General features: G+C 39.7%; 1 protein-coding gene across 2 annotated transcripts in view; it reads left to right on the top strand.

Annotated features, from left to right (window-relative positions):
- EPSTI1 (epithelial stromal interaction 1) overlaps positions 1 to 16,091 on the top strand; it is a 46,234-nt gene that overhangs the window by 12,834 nt on the left and 17,309 nt on the right. For both annotated transcript variants that reach the window (XM_079301916.1, XM_079301915.1), the window contains exons 4-6: positions 3,529 to 3,602; positions 4,235 to 4,318; positions 9,887 to 9,960. In XM_079301916.1, coding sequence (XP_079158042.1) covers positions 3,529 to 3,602; positions 4,235 to 4,318; positions 9,887 to 9,960 — 232 coding nt within the window. The remainder of the gene's footprint in view (positions 1 to 3,528; positions 3,603 to 4,234; positions 4,319 to 9,886; positions 9,961 to 16,091) is intronic.

The raw sequence follows: 16,091 nt of genomic DNA, 5'->3' as shown, positions 1-16,091 counted from the left end.
GGTTGATGTCTCTGAGGGGGCACACACTTGTCATTAGTGTGCAGATGGACAGCATGTTGGAGACCCTCCAGTTACCCTGTGTCACTATGTGTGCTTTCCTGGCTGTTGGCTCTTGAAGAGGCAAAAGTGATCCCTGCAGCTTCAGCATTTGCAGGCTACATGTATGTGAAGCTCTGTATTACCAGTTTTTAACAACAGACAAATACATGAAAAACAAGGTAGAAAGCTGCAAGAACTTAAGACACCCAAGAACATAATTGATGTGTTTGCTAAGATAACAAAGATGTTTCCTAGATGAGTGAGGTAAAGTATAGGAGATACCTTGAATTGCAACCACTGTAAAGTATTGAATTCAGTGATATTTCAGACTTAGTTTAAAAACATTTTATAAAATAAGAGCTGTCCTTCCTTGTCTTGGATATTGTAGGAGAATTTGGGGTGCACAGTGCAGGATGTGGTTTACTTTGACCTGCAAATTAAGTTCTTTCTCTGCCAGGCTACACAGGATAGGTTTGTGGTGATGTACAGTGTATAAAAATAGACAGCAGGTGGGAGACAGAGGAATTTGATCTGGCTCCAAACCAGAGTAAATTTTTGGCTCAAGGTGATCTTGGTCCCACATGTTCCGCCCTGCAGCTGGGTCACAGTTGTTTGCAGTGGTGGCAATACCCTGTATTCCCACCATCCTGTGCTGTTGTGTGGCCAGACACGGTCTTTTTGAGTCCATGTGTAACAGCTGCTTCTAGGATCTTGTGAGTAGTTCCCAGAAGACATACTTCTGTCACAAGAAGACCATAGAACTTTTTGCTGAAAAAAGTGAAATCTGGAAAAAGAAATTAGGTGTATTTGGTGTGTGCAGGCTGGCTGTGTGACTGAGGGTGTCCCTTAAAGCTGCAATGACTGAGTGTCAGGAGTCTCAACGTCTGGCTCCACTGCATTTAAAATCTTTCTTGGCAAGGGAGCAACTTAAGAGGCAGAAAATAAAGTAAGAAAGTATGATGTCATTAGTCACTCTCTAGCTGCCACTTAAGCTCCTGGAGACTGAGACACAGGCAGTATGTTCAGTGCCTCTGAAAAGAACTGAGGTGCAAAGATTATTAGAACATATTCCCATAGGAACAAGTTACATCTCTAATTTCATCACTGTAGCTACTCATTAAGGGAAAAAAGTATCATGTTATTTTCCCAGAGTCATTTTAAGGGACTACATATCTAATCCAGATCACTAAATAAAATCTAAATAAAGTTGAAGTTTCTTAAAGTTGAAGTTTTTCAACACTTCTGCTTTCCATAGGGAAATAAGTTTTCTGGATTTCAACTCTGTAATATTTGACTGGCAAACTTTCAGGCATCATGGAGAGATGAGAACAATGAAGGATACAAGTTCTACTCTCTTCCATAAGCCATGAGTGGAGCAACAAATCATGCCTGATAAATGCAATAGTCTCTTTTCTGGTACTATTATATGTGAGCACAACACCCTCTGACCTCAGTGAAGCATTTGACATGTTACAGGAAGCCAACTTAAATTAATTAAACCAGGCTGAAAGGCTATAGGCGATTTCTAATAACAACCAGAAAAATGTTTGTTCTGAGATGATGTCCATCAGTGCCTAGCAAAAAATTTCCCTACACAAAATAAATTTTTCTAATAAAAGGCTAAAAAAAGAGAAAGATTAGGCATCCAAGAGGTTTCGAAACCTGTTTAGCAGCAGTTTTGTTTTCCAGACCTGGGGAAGAGACACTCGACAAAGCCAGCTGTATGCTTATTGCTACTCTAAACTTATTGATTGTATACTGTATGGCCACTCTCTCTTGAGAACTTATCTTAGGGATTTATTTGTGTCCATAGAAATGGTGCCACACCTAGGGAATTGATCTCCCGTTCACTGAATGTCACAAAAGCTCCTAAAGATTAGTTACCTTCCATTAGTAAATGGAGAGAGCTGCCTTTAGACAAGAGTGATCTCTCCTGAAAGGTCCAGTACAGTTGTCTTACATTCCATAAAATAGTTTGGGTCTGAAGGAAACTGAAATATCCTTTAGTTTTAACCACCCTGCCAGAGGCAGGGATACCTTCCCTAGACCAGGTTGCTCAAAGCCCAGTCCAGCCTGGCCTTGAACACTTCCAGAGATGGGACATCCACAGCTTTTCTGGCCAATCTGTGCCAGGGCCTCAGCACCTCATAGTGAAACATTTCTTTAGCATATTCAATTCAAATCTCTCCTCTTTCAATCTAAAGCCATTGTTCCTTGTTCTATACTGTATGGTCTTGCAAAAATTCCCTCTCCAGCTCTCCTGTAGGCCTCTTCAGATACTGAAAGGATGCTAGATCTCCCTGGAGCTTTCTCTTCTCCTGGAGGAGCAATCCTGGCTCTTTCAACCTGTCTTCACAGTAGAGGTGTTCTAGCCCCCTGATCATCTTTGGCTCATGGACTCAATCCAGCAGATCCATGTGCTTATATTGGAGACTCCAGAGGTGGATGAAGCAGTGCAGGTGGGCTCTCAGCAGAGCAGAACACAGGGGCAGAATCACATTCCCTCGACTGCCTGCCCATGCTGCTTTTGATACAGCCCGGGATATCAGGCACCTAAGGTAGCACAGATTGGCTCAGCTGCTCCTATAGAATTAGGAGTCACATAAAAAATAATTTCTCATGAAAGCAACAAATTAGGAAAATACAGCACCCATCCTCAGAATGGAGTGAGGCCTGCTGTTATTTTTGCAACAACTGAAGGTAATAAATTATTTCCTTTCCTACAGCAAGAAAATATTTCGGAAAGTAGAGCAGAGTAATGGAATCAAAGTCACTCCATCTCTAAAGTCCTAGTATAATTTTCTTTGTGTGGTTGTTTTTTTTTGTTTGTGGAGGATTTGTTTCTTTTTATGGAAGGTTGAACATTATGGCCAGAGCTTTAGGTGTTCACAAAAGAGAGTCCATAGTCCATTGGAAAATGACACCTTCTACTACCTGGATATGAATGTGAGATCTGTGGGAAAAGGCTTTTACTTCCATTTCAGAAGGGGAATTCTTCCTTGAGCCCCAAGACATTACTTGGAAAATATTAAAATTATTGCATCCCATTAGAGCTGGCAGAGTCCAAGATCCTAAATTCCTAAACTTCTTAGCAATAGAATTTCTGACTGTATGTGTGTGATCAACTGAGCAAAGGTGAAGATAGCTGGATGTGAAAATGAAAACTCACCTGCAAAGCATGACTGATTTTCTGAAAACTGAATAGTTCCTCAGTAAACTGATCATATATTGTAGGGACATATTTGTTGGTAGAGTGGATGGTACAATGGGTGCTCTGCAAATAATGGGCAAGTGCTTTTGATGGATGAAAGAAATGATCAAAAAGGTCTCCCATCTGTTCTCTTTAATGTCAGACAGCTACTGTAATAATGAAAAATTTCCTGTATATCTATACATCCAATGTGCTATATTGCTGTATTGTGAATTGTCTGGCATTTGCAGTTAAAATGCTCATACAAAGTGCTGTTTATATTTTTGGGTTTTTTTAAGGTGGAAACGAATCAGAGGCTCAAGTACGACAAAACCAGCAAATGTTTCTCATGCAATCTAAATACCAGAAAAAGGTCTGTAAGAATAAATGTGTTTGTTTATTTTTAGAACTCAAAAATAAAGCTTTTCCTGTAATGTTTCCTATGACTATAAAATGAACTCACAACTGCTTGACAGGAGAAAGTCATGAAACCTGAAGGAAGCAGCAGAAAATCAGAAACTAATGTTCTGCACCAAAGAAAATGAGAAATCTTTCCATAAATACGTAGCAGTCTGTATCACAGATGATATCTCAAATAACAGCCAGAACAGCTGTAAAGCCACTCAAATTCTGTGCTGTGTCTTCCAGCGTGCTGCTTATGCCTGGACTAATTGATCAATGTACCACCCTGTCCCGTGCTCATGTGGAAATGTTGTTCCTGTTATGAGAGGTATAAATGTTTGTAAGTTATCAATCAGCTGTGCGAGTCCTTGCATGGATGCCCATTTATCAGTCCTAGATTTCTCAGCCTTCTTAAAGCCAATATTGGAGCAGCTGTTGCACAGCCTGCATTACTCAGTGTCTTATTTTAAGGGAAAAAAATCCAGAAACTTTCCCCTAACACACTCTGGATTTGAAAGATGGGCACTGTAGGAGTCAAGTTATCTTGTGTGTTCATTGTGTACATAAATATGTAAAATTACTTCCTATGTTTATGTCATGCAGCACAAGAGAGAGGAATATGTAAAAGCAAGAAAGGCAGCTGAAGAAGCTGAAATCCTGAAGAAGAAAGCGATTCAAAGAGAGAAGGTAAATCTTGTTACTGCAGACTTGAAGCCATATAACAGTTCATGTTTTGATGCTTGATTTTGCTGAACTACATGGAGCTGGCTAATTAAATTAAGTGGTAGCCCTGGATAGTATTGAGGAACTAGGAACTGTAGTCCTCTTACTCTTTGTAGCTGACTGAAAGATCCCTGCCCAGGGTTTTGGGGGCTCAAGTGTTCTTTTGGCTCGTCAGAAACTCCAGCCTTTCAGTTGCATCTATCTGGCAGAGTTAGCAGAAAGGGAGAACACAAAGCTCAGGAGGAAACTGTGTGCAGGTTATCTGGTTCCCTTTGACATGAGCTCCCTCTCTAAGATTGGATTGTAGCAGTTGGCACAACTTATAGAAATCCATAATTGCCTGTGCACATGGGAAGAATACCAGAAAATCCAGCCTGTCAGGATGGAAAAGATATCCAAATCATGGAAAGGTCAGAGTAATATACCTGCATTGTGCTGAGAACACCCTGAAATTCAACTGCCCTCCAGCCCTTCTATGGCCTGTGCACACAAGTGTTTTGCTAATAGGTCTGATCACTCTTCCTTCTAATATTCTCCACACATTGGCCCCAATGATAGATAATTTTCAAATTTTCTTTTATTACTTTAAATTTGTTTGCTTTCTCTTATTATTCTCACAAAGCATCTTCTTGTCCTTTGTGCTGCACAAGCCTTTCTAAAAGTTCATTTGTGTCTCCTTGGTGGCAACCAAGTAGTACTTGCTTGAGAATGCGGGGTGGAATTTAAATGAAAAATGAAAGGAGAGGGAGCATGATACTGATGTGCTCATTAACAAGGAGAGAAAGGGAGATTTCAGGTTTGCAAGTTTTGTCTCCACAACAGTAAAAATTATTTTCTGTGAAGAAGCTGAACGTTGAGAGTTAATTAAAAAATTGTCAATACTGGTTGGCGTACAAGGGCACACATAAACAAAAGTAACTGTAATTGCCTCTGAATAAGGGTTAGTCTGTTCCTGGTCTCTCAGTGCTTAGTATTATACTTTGGGCATAAGATCATACACAATAGCTTACAGGACAATAAATACTATCACCTGAAAATGTCATGAGCTGTTACCATCTCATGTATAGCTCCAGACGCAGTGATGATAGCAGTGGAAGAGAGTGGATTAATTATTTAATATATGTTGTTTGCCCATGGGCATCGGACAAGAAAAATGTTACAAGACTGCTATAATTTCTAGTTACACCTGGAAAATATATTGATATATCAGGTTTGTTTTCATGCTCTTTAATTTCCTTACCTTCGCTCTCACAGATTATGAAATCTTTATAGATGTTGCAGATAGTAAAACTGTATGTATCCATTTTTTCTGAAGGAGGATGCAGCATTGCAGGAAACATCTTTGCCAAACAGATTGTCTAATTTCACTAAATAAACATATATCCACAAAGCAATCAAACAAAACAGAGGTGCATGAAAGCGAACTCTTAGTTTGAATTTGTTTATTCAGATTGTCTTCCACAATAGTGAGTGAGCTGATGAAGATTTCTTCTTGGATGATTAGATATTGAAAATTCAACCTTGTGTTTAAGGAGAGCATGCTGAAAAGCCCCTGGAAGGTGGCAATTTGGCTATCTCACCCTGTCTACATATAAAAGACACCCAAGACCTGAGAATGACACAGATCCTACTGGTGCTGTACAACCAGTGTTGGGCTCTGTTTACCAAAGGAAAGGAGCTTTTTATTTGAAGTGATAGATTTGTATTCAGCTGCATCTGTGGGGCATTGGCTGGGAGCATGTCTTTCTGCAAGTTCACAAGCCGTCTTTTCTTGCTGGCCAGCCCTTCTTTTGCTCAAGGTTATTATTCATTCAATAAAACCCAAATTGTGTGACAGTCTGAGAGGAGATAATAGCTAGCCAGCTTTATCAGCAGGAGCCCTGGAAGTTTCACAGCTGGAAAGCTTCTCTGCCAACAGACATGAATGGCAAAGCCCTGCAGACTAACGTGCGATGACTAGAACGGGTGCTGATACTCAGCTCAGTTCTTCCTTGATTGCAAGGATGATGTACTGGAAGCCAGGGCTGCTTGTGAACTTAGGATCTGTTTATGTTCGTTTTAATGATGTTTTTTTCAGAGAAAAGCAGCAACCCCTTTCCTATTATCTTTGTGAACAAGTGAAAACAGTGTGTCTGCCAAAGCAGTACCCAAATATGGAAGGTTTGCCTCACTGTCTGTACGAGTCCACCTGCCTGTCTCTGTCATTTTTTAACTGACCTTGGGATTATTAGCTGCTGGAAGACCATCTTGGCATCTACCTTGTCTCTCTCCAGCTTGCAGAGGGAGGAAAGATTCTTCATTCTGCACTCTACAGAGCCACCTTGTGTGAGCAAATACTCGGGTCTCCCGTGCACTCCATGACAGGCAGCTTGCCCTGGGCCTGTTGGGATTTGTTCATCTGTGGGCTGCCTGAGTTTGGGTATTCAAAGCTACTGATCTGTGTGCTCAGTGAAATAATTCGGAAAAGACTCTGTAAGATGAGCAGGGAATTCCCTTTTTCTGTATTTTTCCCTGATGCTGAGATGTGTGTCTCATCTGCAGAAAGTGTTGAAGTACATGAGAGGTAGTTTTTTATTATTTGCTCATCAGTAATAGATGTCTGGAATTGGTATCTTTTGTGCAGTCCTTCACATCACAGTGTTTGACCAGACTGAATCATAATTTCCTTTGTGTTTATTGGGTGAAAGGACTGTCAAAGTTCCCAAAAAAATAAACAAGCAACTGATACTTGGCTTCTTGTTTTTTAAACTTTTCTCATTTGTGTTCTATGTAAAATTTGATTACTTCAGTGCAATGGATATTTCTGTTTCCTGTCACTAAATTTCTATTGCTGTTACCCTGCCTTTAGCCTTTCCTTGTATAGTTTAGGTCTTGACTGAATATTAGAAAATGCAAACAATTTGAAGTGAAAAAGCTCAGTGTAATTCTACTGAATGCAACGTTTTTTTTCTCTTACATTATGTAGTAAACAGTCCTGCCAACTTCAGAAACTGTCTTATTTAGGATAAGCTGTAATTTTGTTTTATTCTGTATCAAATCATGTGCTCTTTAATTTGACTATGTTAATCAGCGTGAGCAGCCTTTTTTCAGGAATTTGTTAAAACCAGGCACTTTACAGACCTTCTGCTAACATTTACATTTTTGAACGTGTTTACCTTCAATATCACAGCTGTTCCACTCTTGGCTTTTTGAACATGGTGCCAAATGTGGAGTGCTTTGGCAATGTCTACTGATAGATTGTCATCAGTTAGAGAATGTCCCCGTCCTGTCGCCTGTCACTTGTATGCATCCTTAAGCAGGTGTCCTAGGGTAAACTTCCAGAGTGAAAAATAGTCTCACCAGTCACAAGTGAGTATGTTTGAGATGCTGGAGATTTCTTCAGGTGCCATTCTGCTGGTAGAATAGCTGTAGGATATTCCTTTTTCATTTAGTGGGAGACAGGGTTGATGCTGCAGGTTTGTATTTATCAAAGTTAATATCACTTTTCTCTTGATGTCACTAGCTAGGAGCTAGACCACAGCAAGTCCTGTGAGATTTGGATTTTGGAACTTCTTGCATTTGTTTTTTTGAACTTTCAGGAGCCTTGCAATATGATGTTGGATCCCATATCCAGTGCTTTTTCAGAGGTGATGGCATCAGCTTGCTGTATTGGGCAGTGTTGAGGAAAAGCCTGGGAGCTGTGATTGGTGTCTCAAGGGTGTCAGGATCACCTTTGACAATAACACAAGTTATAAGATTTATTTTCCACCTCTTTCCTTTCTTTTCTTGTAAACTGTGAAGCTGCACAAATGAGTGGGAGTTTTTTTGTCTAAAACACCATCTGTGTCTAGGTTAGGAGCAGACAATATATCCCCTGAACACTCTAAAATCACTCATACTGTGTAGTGAAGCTCCTTACTACAGTTTGGTTAAATTTTTGAATTGCATCAGAAGTATGTCATACTTCTATGCATTTTATCACTGTCTCTGCATGTCAAATGAGTAAACAGGGCATCTTATTCAGAGGTTTGCCTTCCCCCTTTTGTTTATTTCTCTCTGCCTTTTTCCAAATAAGAGCTTTTCTAAGTCTTTTGCCTTCCAGCAGTTTATATCATCACACAACATAGTGGCTCTTTTCCTATCTGCAAACATCTGAAAGGATTTTCTTTCTTAATCCAATGCAGGCAAAGGAGAAATTTGCACTTATTTTGCAAATCTCTTTCAGACAGTCGTTCTTTATCCAATTAAAAAATACACATCCTAAAATGGCTAAAGGCAAAGTAATTGAGTAACTGCCAGTAGAATTGTAATTTTTCTGAAATGCTTTTCATTGCAGGACAGGCAAGATTATGGAACTGGGGGCTTCAACCCTCTTCTTAATATCCCTTACCCCCTTACACATTTCCCTCTCCTTGCACAGTATCTCTGCTCAGGCAGTGTTCTCACCCTGATTTGGGGCTCTGGCCACAGGGGCCATTTTCACCTACACCTCTCTTCTCATCTCTGCAAGGTATTGTCTGAAATTTCCAGGTCACTTTGTTCAGAGCAATGCCTGGTTGCTGGGTTACCAAGCAATTGCCTTTTTTCATTTTGAGGGTGGGCAATAAGCAGAGTGACAGTCTGAGGCTGTATTTTGCTCCACATGTGAGTTGTTGTGGTCATTTCCTGGGAGCTCTTGCTGGAGCATCCCCCCACCAACTGCAGTGTGGGAGTTCAAAGTATAGCAGGCTGAAATCTCAGGTTGGCACTTCTAATTTGTGCTTGTCATACACTGAACTCTCTTTTAACTGTTCTTCCTACTGGACCTAACTGCATCCTGTGAAGCAAAACAAAAATTTGTCTGGCCTCCTCTCCATTGGAATTTAGCTTGAACTGCATGCTGCTGCTGTTGTAGCAAGTTCTCTAGTTTTTTCTTTATTTTAATATTTTACTCTACTTGAATTTGGGATTTGGACAGCTTAGATGATACTTCCATTGGAAATTATATGCAATTTTCTATTAAAGGACTTAAAAATTTGTGCAGTATCCAGATTTACAGAGGAGTTTTATGTGTCAAGGATTTGGTTGGCTCTTGCATCAGATGTGGTATCTGAGGCAGAAGAATGCTGGTTAAGTACAAATGTCTCCCACTTTCATCTGTCATAGCATGTATTCAACTGGCCAGCACCCAGTGCTCCTGCTCATCTACTGCATCTACTGCATCTACTCACATTGCTGCAATCAGTGCCACAGGACTCTCATCTGCTTTGGTCCAGTGGTTTAGGCCTTGTGCTTCCTGCAAGGACCAAGGTTGCATCAGTTGCGCCCTGAGCGGTCCCCCAGCAGGGCTGTGAGGGCTGTGAAGGCTCACAAGGGGTTTTGGGTAGAGGGGTACTAGGAGCACCATGTCCTTTTCTAGTGAATACTTTAAATTTGAGATTGGGTCACTTGTATACCCAACTGCTATAGATCTTTTAAAAATCAAAATATTGAAATATTGGAATTTAAATAATTGATGCTTATTTTTGGTTTTTTGGAAACCTCAAGTATTTTTTCCTGGTTTTAATGCTCTAGGCAGAGAGACTTGAAGTTAAAAAAAGACAAGAAGAAATGCAAAAAAGAGAGATGCTTCTTGAAGATCAAAAGTAGTAAGTAAAATTTGAAACCTATTACTAAAATTCCTGATCTACTTGTCCTTCTGTTTTGTTTGTTTGGGTTTTTATTCAATATTTTCTTGTTTGCATTTTTTTCCTGGTTTGGGGCTCTGGAAGGATTTGGCTTCTGTTGCTACTTTTTTCAAGTTTTGACTTGAAACTTTTGACTTCAAGACAGTGAGCACAAACTGTACCACAGGAGGTTCCTATTGAACACTTATGTACTCTGAGAGTGGCTGAACATGAGCACAGGTTACCCAGGCAGGTTGTGGATTCTTCATCCTTTAACATATTCAAAAGTTCTGGGCAGCTGTCTCAAGGCAGCCCCAGTTGAGCAGAGGGTAGGACAAGATGACATCCTAAGGTCCCTTCCAACCTCAATGATTTTATGATTCTGTGAAATGTTCAAGCCTCCTCCACACCTTGTTCCGTGAGAAATTTTGTTTTGTAGACCTCTCTTAGCTTCTTAAAACATAATACTTTGAAATGAAAGTTGTGAATTATAAAATGACTTCATGCTTTTGTTCTCTAATTGAATCGATATCTAATCATTCAATCCAAGACTAATTGTCAAAACAGAATCTAAATTACATCTCCACCCATTTATTTTGTTGATTAGTAAAGAAGTCTAACACACATGTAAATAATGAGGACTTCTTCTATTTAGCATAGTCCTACTTAAATGTGGAGATCTGTTGTAAAGACCTATTTCCCAAGAATACCTGCTTAATGTCAGATTTAGATGCAGCCTAAGTCCTGATATAATTAATTCCATTGGCAGTGAAGTTCCTGCCTTGCCCATTCACTCTACCCCATTTATTTGTTTTTAACTGATCCAAACTGATTCTATCAGATAATTAACACACAATGCTGTTTAGTCACCTCTACCTTTTTTATCTTTGGCTTCTGAAATTACTCACCTGTATTCTTAGCCTGATTGATTGCTTTTACCTCCTCTGTGACCTTTAAGGAAGGATTTCTGTCCATGCTAGTGGCTCCAGTTCCTTCATCATTTGCCCAGACTGTTCTTTAAGGTACAGATATTTTAGTGCTTTGTCACTGATTCCAGCTTTTCTTGCATTTTTCCTTTTGTTTCTTCCCATTTGGCTTTAGGCATAGCTCTTTCCCTTAATATGTTGCCAGTATTTGTCTCTAGATATTGGTGTTTGGCTTGCTGTTTTTCCTGGTGTGAATGCCTACACACACACCCACCTCCCTTGATTCCTCAGGAATTCTGAAGACTGCACAACTTTAGATCTCTGCCAGTTTCTGACAGACTAGATATCTCTTTGAGCCTAAATCAACAACAGACACATCAGATCTTTGCAGTGCAAAGTCCTCAGTTATGGGCCTTGCTTTTCCTCAGAGGGTTGTCAGGGTTCCTGTCTTCCCATTTAATCTGATTTTTTATCTTAACGTATATTCAGTTATGAATGACACATATCTCTTCCTTTCCTTCACCTTCCCTGTCTATACCTTTTTTTGCTCAGGGTGAAATGAATTTTTCTCTTGAGTGCTTTTTTCATTAAAACTAAATTTGGTTTTGCAAAAGCAGGCCCAAACCCTGTGAAACACAGGAGAACAGTTAAATGGCACAAGTGAAAAATTCCCTCACCAAAAGGGTAGCCAAGTATCAGAACAGTCTGCCCAGGGAAGTGGTTGAGTCACCGTCCCTGGTGCTATTTAAAAACATGTACATGTGATGCAAAAGGTTGGCAGTTCATGATCCTTTTCCTGGGGCTCAGGCTCCAGCCCCCCAGAGCAGCTGGACACTGAGCTACCTGCACAGAGTATATTCCTCAGCAGACACAGGGACACTAGTGCCTTCCCTGTCTAGGGAATTCTCTAGTGGGCGGGCACAGGGAGGAGAGGGTGTAGCACTGGAGCTTGTTGAGGATGCACTGCTGAGAGGTGTTGGCATTAAGGAGCGCAGCATCCAAGAGTAATGAAAGGCTTCTGTGTGACATTTCAGATTTTGTGAAGAAACTCCACTGAAGTACTGCTGGTTATTAGCTACATGTTCACATAGAAGTGCTTGGTATTTAGAAATGTGCTTTTGCCTACCATGCAAAATTGAGTGACTCATTACTTCCCTTCTCTAAGACCCTTCGTCTAGAGGCAAAGAGAACAAATATGAGGTTGTGCCCCTTTCCTCACTGTCTCTGCTGGAGTATTTTGATCTCCTCTGCTTGCTGGGAATGGGGGGAAGGAAGGTCATGTGCTGCATATAAAGCAGTGACCTCTGTAAAGTCATGGCCTATAGAGCCATTTCAAAAGATAAGCTCCCTTGCTAGTCTATTCTCTGTAAGATCTGTAGCTGCAACATCACAATTTTCCTGAGGAGATCAATGCCTACCAGCAGTCTCATTAACTGGGAAACCTTTTAAAATTGATCACCACCTCCAGATGTATCAGTCTCCAAGGGGTACAGCCCAATCAGTACCTCTCCTACATCAAGTGCCACTTCTATTTGATAAGGAAAGGCACTTAAGATTTTCATGCCATTAACATGTTCTGACAATAAAGTATGCTGTTGCACCAGAATTTAATTTTTCTGATTAAATTCCTGCCACTATTAAAAACAACAACTTCTCACTGAAATCCCCTTTCAAAGGGTCTAACACGAAGTGAGTGCTAAAGAAACATTGTCTGTAACCTTGTGTGCTGTCTACAGAGTATAGTTATTTTCTTTCTCTTTAAATCCTTGTTAGCTTCTTTGTGTACAACAGGTCCTTGAGAGTCAGCTGTATCTGTTACCACAGCTGCTTAAATATGTGTTTGTGTCTTGTGAGAATGCAGTCTAGACTGCCATGAAAAAGTCTGCAAACCTCACAATTTTAGGATCAGCCCCTCCTCTGACCTGGGTGGACTCAGGCTTTGTTCAGTGTCTAAAACAGAAAAACTCACAAGGTGTCTCCTGAAGTAGTTGTGTATTAAAAGCCTTAAGAGCACACAGGAACAGACTTTGGGGTGGAGAAGCTGCTGAACAGCAGAATTACTGTAGTTGGTGCTAACAGAGAAGAAGCACATAAGGGATTTGTTGGTGACAGTGTTGCTGTGGTTCTGTCCCTGCAGATGCCAGATTTAGAAAATGGAGAGTATGTGTTGACTTTTTACCAGGAACAACTTACACGTGACAGGGAGTCCTTCCTTCTGAGTTGTGATATCCTGGATGCATTTTGCGTTATTGGCCCAGTTGTGTTTCTGTCAGAATGCATTAGAAGGTGACAGAGGCTCATGCGGTCCTTATTTTGCAATTGCTAATCCATGCAAGGGAAGAACTGAGTGCCCATCTTTCCGGAAGGAAACAGGACTTTACAGGACATCCCTCTGTAGTTAGTACACCATAGTTATCATTTAAACAGTAATGAGGATGGATATGTCATGACTGGCTGTTTTCAGAGGCTTGCTGTGCAGGCTGTGCGAATCTGTGTCTGAACTGTAGGGTGTCTTACTGTGTGGTTTTAGCCCAGATCTCCAGTTAAATGCTTTTATTATATTTGTGTTCGACTTTCCAGAAATTGTAGGGTTGGATGGGGTCCAGTGTTTTTCCAATAGCCATCTACCTATTTAAAGCAGTCTGAAAAATAGGGTTACTTTCTAATAGTATGTGATGACTGTTGTGTGACTTCATCTTTCCCTTTGCTACATATTCATTTGCTACTCTGTTTTCATGGAGGTTGTACTCCTGTAAAAATTCTTGGCACTGCTGCGCTTGGGTACATGTGCATACACAATATATTCTGCTCAGAATTTGGAGCTGGAAACAGAATTTGCCAGAGTGTCTCTGAGTGCATATTCCAAACGCAATGCAGGAGGTTCACCAAACCAAGCTGATATACACTTGCCTGCCAAAGCAGTTTTCTCTAAAGTCATAAAATGCAGGAGAATAAAACCTGAATCAAAACAGAATTTTTATTTATTTATCAATTTTTACAGGATAAATGCTAGTGTCCTTGCCAGTTTTCAGTCCCCTATGATGTGTGGTTCAAACAGCAGGCTGGCAACAAATTTTCCCCACAGAAGTGCAAGTGTAAACCTGACCAGACTTTCAATACAGATTGCTAAAGAGAATGAAAGAGGGGCAGTACAAAAAGCATTTGCAGCCTTGAGAATCCTTTGTTTGCTTCTTTTCACCACAATTGTCTTCGTTTTGTTCATTTGCTCCTGATTATTTTAAGCGTTGTCAATTATTTAGCTAACAGGCAGAAAACTAGGCTTTTATAGACATCCAAAGGGACTCTCTTGAGTGTAATAATGAAAGCAGTTTATTGAGCGCCTGTGAGGTTGCTTTCTAATTGTGCGCATTAATCTGCCCATGCAAGCTGGCTGAAAATATAGAAGCAGATTGCACATGCAGATGGAGCACACAGAATGGAATGCAATAGACTTATACAAAACTGCATTTTCCTTAAAACTGGATTTATGCTTATTACTTCAGATAATAAATGAAGCTTACATCTAAAATAACATCCAGGAATACTGGATGACTTGGTGGGAGGAATGAAAAGCTAAGCTGTGTTATTTCATCCAGTCACGGAAACAAAAAAGTAAGTGAGTTGAGAGGATAAATTAGTTTTGAGTGTTGGTAGGAAATGACGAAAATAATTCTGCTGAGAAAGTTGCTTTTTTACTTTTCTTTAAACAACTTATTATAACAATTTCTAGAAGCCTTATACCTAAGATGAACTAGTGCCACTTTTTTTTTCCTTATCCTCAAACTCAGGAACAGATGCTCAAGAACTTGCAGACAAGAAATCCTTCTTGCCAAAGATAGTGATGTTTGGTAACGATCATTAGGTTTGTCCAAATCATCTGTACTATGATCTTGCATTGCTGTCAGTGAAGTCTGTGAATACTGTATTAAGCTTACCATGTTGCTACTGTACACATTTGGAGTCTGTTTCTCCATCTTCCAACCAAGAAAGTTTTGGAGAGCTTCTTTATTTTAACATTTTAACATTTATTTAAATGTTAAAATTTATTTATTTAAAATTTTAACATTTGATTTTGTTAGGCCAGTGGCCCCAGTACCAGGCAGCCTACCTTGTGGTCACAGCAAATGCCTGACCAAGATGCAGATGGTAATTCTACAAGGCAGAGCTCTCAATGAGGAAGGAACAAGGGCATTAGTGAAAACACAACCATCATCGACCTTACTGGAATGAAGGGCAGCATTTCTTCTGGGTAGGTCTTTGTAAGGTTAGGCCTCTGAACTTAACTTCTGCAAAAGTTGAGGAAGTTGTTATGCTTAGCCAATTAAGTATGTTGGAGTGGGGACAAGTTGTAGGTATACTTGCTGGTGCTGCAAAAAAAAATGTCTTAAATGAAATTTAGGGTTGAGTTTTTTTGTTGTTGGATTGTTTTCTTTTCTGAGAGGGTGAGTCCTGCTGTTTTTAAAAATTATCATGAAACTTCTGGGTAGATGTGTAAAAGTAACATTATATATGTATTATGCATGGTTCTTAGTTTTCCAGCTGAATTGAAAGAAAATAGTGAAATGTCACTTTAGCATTGTTTACCAGCAATTAATTTGGAAGCTGGTGACTCCATGTCATTCAGCACTAACTTCTTCTTCTGTGGTCTTAGTGACTACTCAAGTTGTCTTGTCTTTGCAATGACTATGATGATTCACCTACTTTGGGGCTCTTTATTTTCATTTTTTATTACTATTTTTGGATAACTTTTAGCATACCTGTGGATGTTCATTAGAGCAGGATTGTAACGGTGGAGATCCTGCAGCTTGAGAAAACTTGAGAAAGAAGTTCATGAGCTGTCTTGTTTTCAGTAGTAGTAAGAATTGGCCATTATATTTTACAAATTGTCAAGGGAAATAAATAGATTTATGATAAATGCACAAGTATTATGCTGCCTTATTTTTTTTTTTAATCCAAATAAAAAAAAAATTGCTGGTGTAAAAGTCAGTGTATTTTTTGGTATACTGGCATTTCAATATTCATCAATTAAAGCAAAATAATTAAATGCCACTGGTTCCATTGGGAAGAATAAAAAAGACTGCAAGAAGACGTTTTTTAATTAATGCATTTTTAATGTTAGTCTGTAAAACAGACTTAAAGCTGGGAAATTTATTTGTAGGCAGAAAAAATATTTTCTCTCTCTTCTGA

Source organism: Erithacus rubecula (assembly GCF_903797595.1).
Source record: "Erithacus rubecula genome assembly, chromosome: 1".
NCBI lineage: Eukaryota > Metazoa > Chordata > Aves > Passeriformes > Muscicapidae > Erithacus > Erithacus rubecula.
This window is presented reverse-complemented; position numbering and strand designations above follow the sequence as displayed.